General features: G+C 45.0%; 1 protein-coding gene across 1 annotated transcript; it reads right to left on the bottom strand.

Moving 5' to 3' along the window:
- Positions 1-2,465: 2,465 nt before the first annotated feature.
- ADAM30 (ADAM metallopeptidase domain 30) lies at positions 2,466-5,040 on the bottom strand. The gene has a single exon (XM_004771038.2). It carries the CDS (start codon positions 4,828-4,830, stop codon positions 2,629-2,631), a length of 2,202 nt encoding a protein of 733 aa, XP_004771095.1. The 5' UTR covers positions 4,831-5,040; the 3' UTR covers positions 2,466-2,628.
- Positions 5,041-7,251: the final 2,211 nt, after the last annotated feature.

Here is a 7,251-nt window from a genome sequence, read left to right as displayed (position 1 = left end):
CATAAGAGACTCTTAATCTCACAAAACAAACTGCAGGTTGCTGTGGGAGGGAAGGAGGGAGGGAGAGAGTGGTGGGGTTATGGACATTGGGGAGGGTATGTGTTATGGTGAGTGCTATGAATTGTGTAAACCTGACGATTCACAGACCTGTACCTCTAGGGCTAATAATACATTATATTTTCATAATCACATTAAATGTGAATGGTCAAAACATTAATCAAAAGGCAGAAATTGTCAGACTTGATTTTAAAAACGACTCAACTGGGACGCCTGGGTGGCTCAGTTGGTTGGACGACTGCCTTTGGCTCAGGTCATGATCCTGGAGTCCCGGGATCAAGTCCCACATCGGGCTCCCAGCTCCGTGGGGAGTCTGCTTCTCCCTCTGACCTTCTCCTTGCTCATGCTTTCTTTCACTGTCTCTCTCTCAAATAAATAAAATCTTAAAAACAACAACAAAAAAATGACTCAACTACATGTTGCCTACTAGAAACTCAGTATAAATATGAAGATACTAATATATTGAAATAAAAGAATGGAAAAAGTTGTGTATGTGATATGAACAGTAGTCAAAAGGAAGCCGAAGTAACTGTATTAACATCAGCTATGATAGACTTCCAAGCGAGACGTATGACCAGAGTCAGATAGTCATTTCATATCAATGAAGAGGTCAATTCATCAAGAAGATGTAAGAATCCCCCAAGTTTCTGCACCTGACAGCAGCTCCAAAAGACATCATGCAAACTGATAGAACTACATGGAGAAATTGACAAATTCACCGGAAAAAGGAGTTACAGTTCTTGCTTGAATACAGCAAGGAGACAGTGGACTGAAACAACACTATCAATCAAGGCTGCTCAGCTACAGTTTCTAGAGTACTCTACCTGGCCATGGCACTGTCTTCTCAAGAGCCCTTGTTGCTTCTTGTAGCAATACCATTACTTATTAGTTACATCATCTTGAGCAGATTATTACTCTGCATCGTGCTTTAATTTGTCTGTTGGGGGGTTGGAATAAGACCATATATCACACAGAGTTATTTTGGGCAGTGAAAATACATAAATGCACATGAGGCATTTAGAACACTGCCTGGCACGGGGGTGCCTGGGCGGCTCAGTGGATTAAAGCCTCTGCCTTCGGCTGGGGTCATGATCTCAGGGGTCCTGGGATCAAGCCCTGCATTGGGCTCTCTGCTCAGCAGGGAGCCTGCTTCCCTCTCTCTCTGCCTGCCTCTCTGCCTACTTGTGATCTCTGTCGAATAAATAACTAAATAAATAAGCAAGTAAATAAATAAATAAATAAAATCTTTAAAAAAGGAAAAGAAAAGAAAAAACACTGCCTGGCATGGAGGGAACTCTCCACACATGGCAGCTATCATTTTTACTATTCCAATTAAATGTCCTTGCTCTCTCAGGATGTTTTCTGGTGACGGCCAAGCCTAAAAAATGTTAGAATTATGATCATCACAAAGTCAGGTTTTCTTGTTCTCCCCTCACTAAAAACCAGTCCCCAAACAGTACAAGGGGACCCCCCCCCCCAGCCTCCTGTAACTTCTTCAATTAGAAGAACAGTGTGGCTGAGAACAGGACAGGCGGGGGAGGAGGGTGAGGATAGTGAGGCTTCAGTGGTGCTTGGGGAGGGGAGAGCATGGCTGGCGGGGCCGGGGGGCGGTCAGTAGGGGATGAGACAACAGTGGGAAGGCATGGCCTAGAGCAAGACCACAAACCCTTGGGCTGATGCAGTTCTAGGAAGGATGAGGTCCTCCCTGGGCACGAGAGGGGAGCATTGATTCTGCCCACACTCAGCACCATGGAAAGGGGCAAGATTATTTGGAGGGAGCCATGGGGGTCCATGGTGGAAGGCTTTCCTCTCCCTCCTCTGCTCTACTTAAGGGTGTGGCAAACTTAGGGCCACATCTCCCCTCAGCACACATTCACAAAAGACCAGATCCTCCCAGCAAAAGCCCAAAGCATGGAACTTTGTTACAAGTCTTGTCCTCAGGACGCTGCCACCCTTTGTCATCATTTATAGACTGGGGTGAAATGCAAGAGTTATGGTAGATTAGTGTCCTTCACCCAACTGAGATTGCCCCAAACCACACACCTGCAGAGCTGGAGGGACCCATAACATGACCAGACCAGGGAAAAAGAATTACCCGTGTGACACCCCTTATAAAGGATGGCTTTCTTTTTATAAAAGCGGTCGTCCACATTTATCAGTCAGCAGGGGCCCAAGCCCAGAGTTCTCACTGATCACTTGAGGGAGGCAGAGAGACAGACAATCACTTTGTGTGCTGCGATCCTGAGCCACGGGACTCTACTGTGAAAACCAATGCAATTCTGCAAAGCAATATCCCCTTGAGTGTTCAGAAAAGCCATTGTGCCATGTTTTTCAGGATATCCCAAACTTGATCACAAATGAAGGAGCAAGGGAATGCTAAAAAAGCAAAAGGCACTTATTTGTTTCCCAAACAAGAATATCATTTATTTGCCGATGGAAGCTTGAAGGAAAATTACATGAAAAAAGAACTGGAAGAACAAAAGAGAAGCTTTTCGATTACAGCTCTGTGTTATTAAGTGGCTGTGGATCGCCTACCTACTTGTTTGGGTTCTTGACATTTTTTGCCTTGGATTATTTATCTTGAAAGTTAATCGGTGTTGCTTCTCTCTCTGCGGGGGTTATATACTGTTTTATCAATCTCCTGAAAAACACAGCAATCACTGAGATGATTAAGAAAATAAGGCGCATTAACATAATGGACACCACCTGCACTGGGGCAGGCATATCCTCTTTCAGCTGTCTCGCCGGCCCGCTGTCAATGCTGCCTCCATACCCTACCTCCTCGCAGAATGGAGGCGCCCAGCCATAGGTGCAATGGCAGTTTCTCTTATTGTTGCAAACGCCTCGGAGGTTGCACTTCGAAGGTGGACAGTCAAATTTCAAGGAGGAGGTAGGCACACAAGTTCTGTTAACACAGATATGGCCAAAACCACAGGGGGTACCATCATTTATGACGCCGATGTCAGATATTCCCGTGGGCTCCAAGGATTCATGGAAACCTACCCCCCAGCACATGAGATTTTCTGCTCGCAGATGAGTAGAGATGAGGGCCCTATGCACTGGCATATCAGGGACGTGCTTGACATTTATACACTGTAGCCTGCCGCACAGTGCATTTTCCTTGGTACAGGCTTTGTACCTGTAACCTTTGAGACCACAGTTCCCATATTGGTCACCCATTAAATTCACTGCCTGATAGCACTGCTCAGGAGCTTCCCTGGCATCAGATCCAAAAATATTTTGACACTGCGTATATCTGGAATTGCACCTCTTTTTGAAACAAAGGGAGTTACGCTTGCAAAGGGTTCCATCGTGCTTATAAGTATCATTTGGGCAGAAATTTGAGATTCCACTGCAGTACTCTGCAAGGTCACATTCATTATCTTCCTTTCGACACATGTACCCAAGTGGACGAAAACGACAGTTATGACAGCAAAGCCCGGTGTTACAATCGGCACCTTGCACGAATTTACAGTCCGGTTGGCAACACCTGTCATTTTTACAGTCCTCTCTTGAACCACAATCACATTCTTCAGTGCCTTCCACAATTTTATTTCCACATCTCTCCACCACATAACCAAGTCCTGGGATATTATTCAGACATTCTGCTCCTGTTTGTATGTGATCAAAATATTCGCTATAACTACAATTACTAAACCCACTACTCCCAAGGCCCATGATACAAGTGCTCTTACCTCTACACTTACAATACAGCGTATCATGTTTCATTCCCATCCCATGACCCAGTTCGTGAGCAGATATCCTGCTGGCTTCAAGAATATTTGCATTTGTGAAACTACTTACTGATCCGCTGTATTTGTCCTTACACACACCTCCGATATACGTCCCTCCAAATGAATGAGTCAGATTATGTGTAGTATACAAGTGTGCCCAATCTGCTGAAATCTGCTTAGAAAGGTTTGCTGTACGATATTTTAAAAATGTGTTTAGAAGTTCTTGTGAGCTTAATTGGGGAATATTTATTCTGTCGTTCTCTGTCCATATTTCCACACCTTGTAGAATTATCCTCATATTGATATCTTTAAAGAAGGTGTCCATAATCCCAGTCAAAAGAATGGCATCCTGTATGACTCGAGTAACATTGGCGTCTGAAAACAAGTATCTCTTGTAATCAAAGACTAGGGCTATTTCCAAGTACTTCGGATGGAGAGAGGATCTGGGAGAGTCCCTAAGCTTTGCCCTGTTCTCCGTCTGAGCCATCTTCTCTTCTAGGTCATCATTAGTTAAGCCACAGGTCTGATTCTGAAATTTGCCGTCTGTCTTCAGGAGATACATGACATGTTCAAAGCTGGAAGAGGCCCGGAGGGGCTCGATTTGGTAACGGTCCTCCTCAATTCTCAATATGCCTCGGAGACTCCCTGTGCACGTACTTAAAGTAGCTTCTGAATCCTGAGTTCCTTCAACCAGGCCTATGTAGTTACAGTCCCTGGGTATGTAAGGGTGATCCTCCAGGAGTTTCCCTTGTTTCGAGAAAGAGAAAACCTTTAGATTTCGGGGCAGTAGAAACCTCTTGGGCCAGAGGTGGAGGACATACTTCTTGCCTTTGACCTGCAGGAGGTAGGACACTTGCTGGACGGCACCCTGCGGGCCTCCCCGGAGGCTCAGCTTCTTGGGAATGATGATTTCATACGACTCAAACCCCCATTCAGGGTGAAAAATTAAACCCTCGCCAAGAGCGTCTAAGAGAAGCGCCACCAGGACGATCAGGGGGAGCAAATGGCTTTCGGGGAATAAGGTCCATCCTGACCTCATGGCCGGGATGGGTGGCCCCAGCCGAGTCAATCCCAGCAACTGGCCTGTGAGTCAGGTTCCAGGGGTGGCTGCTAGGGGCGCGGGAGTGCAAAGTGCCGAGTTCCCGAAGCAGGGTACGCAGGAACCCCCCGCCCCCAGCCTCCCAAGGCTCGGTCCGGCTGACATTCCCTGAATGAATCTAGTTCGTTTCCGGGGCGGTGCCGTTGGGCGGTGCCGTTGCACGCACGAGGGAGAACCGAGGGAAAGGTGCTTGGCTCCCCTGAAGAATAAAACAGGAAAGAGGGGCTTTGGGCGCGAGGGACGGAGAAGGGCCGTGAGCAGCTTGGAGAAAAGAGAAAAAGGAAGAACAAAAGACATCTCGTCCGAGGGTTCCCGCACCCTGTGCTGTTTCATCTGTTTCTGTGCTCCCTAGGGCACACCTCGTGCTTTCCATCGGCGGGAGTCATCTAGACGTTTCCTAAGCACTGCGAGCCGCGCACTGTCACACCATTCCCAGCTTTCTGCTGGACTCGCGTAGCCTCGGGGGGGGGGGGGGCGGCGGCGGAGCCAGGGACTCCCAGGGAAGGATCTAATCCCACCCCTCCCTGGGGCAGAGCCGGCCTTCTAGCAAGAGAAAGGTTCCAGCTCGCTTTCTCCCGTGGCTCTCTCTGCTCTTTGTCCTGGGATGCCAGGGACGAGAGGGATTGGGAGCCTGGGTGCAGCGTGGGGGTGGGGGGTGGGGTAGGGAATGTAGGAATAGAAAAACACTTGTGAGAGCAGAACTCCTGGCGTTCTCGGAGAAAGGCCAATGGGTGGTTATGTTTGTGAGGGAGGAGACCGCGAAGGGCCACGGATTAAAATGATTTTAAAACGACTGACAATAGCAGATTTTGAGGAGGGTGTAGAACGAGAACAACTCTGACACATTTCTGGAGGGAATTTAATAGGCTAAAACCACGTTAGAAAACTGGTTAGCAGTATTTCATATAGTTGAAAATATGCAGGTTCCACTCCCAGATACATGCCCTACAGAAATGTGTGCTTGAATTTACCAGGATACATGGAAACTGCAATATTCTCCAAATCGGAAACAATTCAAATTTCCATCAACAGTAACTGCAGCAACAGGAGACGACAGGGAAGAGTTATTTATATGCACGACATGAATGAATATTACCAAGAAAAACAAATAAATGTAAAGATTAAAATCAGACAAAATTGAACTTTACTTTTAGGGATACATGCATTGCTGGCAAAATGAATCAAGGAAATAATTACCCAAACAGTGAGGAAAAGTTGTTGCCTTACTTCTAGGGTGAGCAGAAGGTGCTGTACATACATGGGTGGATGAGGGAGGGGAAGGGTGTGGCTCAGGAAGCTTCTAGTACGCTGGGGGTGTTGGTAGTGTATGTCTTGACCACTTGGGTTTGCTGTACATATTTGTGAAGCCAATCCTAAAAATTCATGCTTATTTCTGTGTAGGTTATATTTCACAATGAAAAAAAAATTTTTTTAAAGATTTTATTTATTTGACAGACAGAGATCACAAGTAGGCAGAGAGGCAGGCAGAAAGAGAAGAAAGGAAGCAGGGTCCCTGCCAAGCAGAGAGCCCAATGTGGGGCTCGATCACCGGCCTTGGGATCAAGACACCGAAGGCAGAGGCTTTAAACACACCGAGTCACCCAGGGGCTCCCCCCCAAACGTTTAAATAACCTAAAAATTTGTGTCTGTTTTCTGAGATGAGACAAATATGCTTTCATTAATCTTTAGGCTGACAGATTAGTTTGGAGTCATAAAGATATTGTCTAAGGGATGATGCTGGTAGGTTAAATATGACTACTATGTTTTAAACTTACATCATAAAATTTTATAGCACCATTGTATTTGTGTGTGTGTGTGTGTATATATATATATATATATATATATATATATATAATTTTTTTTAAAGAATAGCTCCAATGGGTGTGGTGCAAAAATAATGAATGTTACGCTGAAAAAATAAAAAAATTTTAAAAATTAAAAGGAAAAAGAATAGCTCCAGGTTTTTGAGAGAGCCATCATTCATTCATTCATTATGTCTCTTTTGGAAAAGAAAAGTTTTATAGATTATTAGTTTCTGACTAGTTAATATTAAGATAAAACTAAGCACAACACAGAGCAATGTTTATTTCTCTGCAAAAATTACCTTCTGTATCAGTCTGGGTTCAGTCAGGAGAAAGAATCCATATCATAGTTGAAGAGGGAAATGAGAATTATCAGTTTGAACAGGGAATTGGAGGAATGAGAGATTTGCTGGTAAACTGTAAAGAGAATCCTAAAGAATATTGGAATTGTGGCTAGAATACTTAATACAGCAAATATGCAATGATATAATAAGATATGGTATAATATAATATGAAATAAAGCAGAATAGGACGTAGTAGTATAGTAGACCTACAAACC

Source organism: Mustela putorius, unplaced genomic scaffold, assembly GCF_011764305.1.
Source record: "Mustela putorius furo isolate JIRA1106 unplaced genomic scaffold, ASM1176430v1.1 tig00000585_pilon_pilon_pilon, whole genome shotgun sequence".
NCBI lineage: Eukaryota > Metazoa > Chordata > Mammalia > Carnivora > Mustelidae > Mustela > Mustela putorius.
Note: the sequence above shows the minus strand (reverse complement) of the source record. Positions and strands in the feature narration are given on the sequence as shown.

Coding starts and splice junctions, on each gene's coding strand:
- ADAM30 (XM_004771038.2), bottom strand. CDS start 4,830: ATGAGGTCAGGATGGACCTTATTCCCCGAAAGCCATTTGCTCCCCCTG.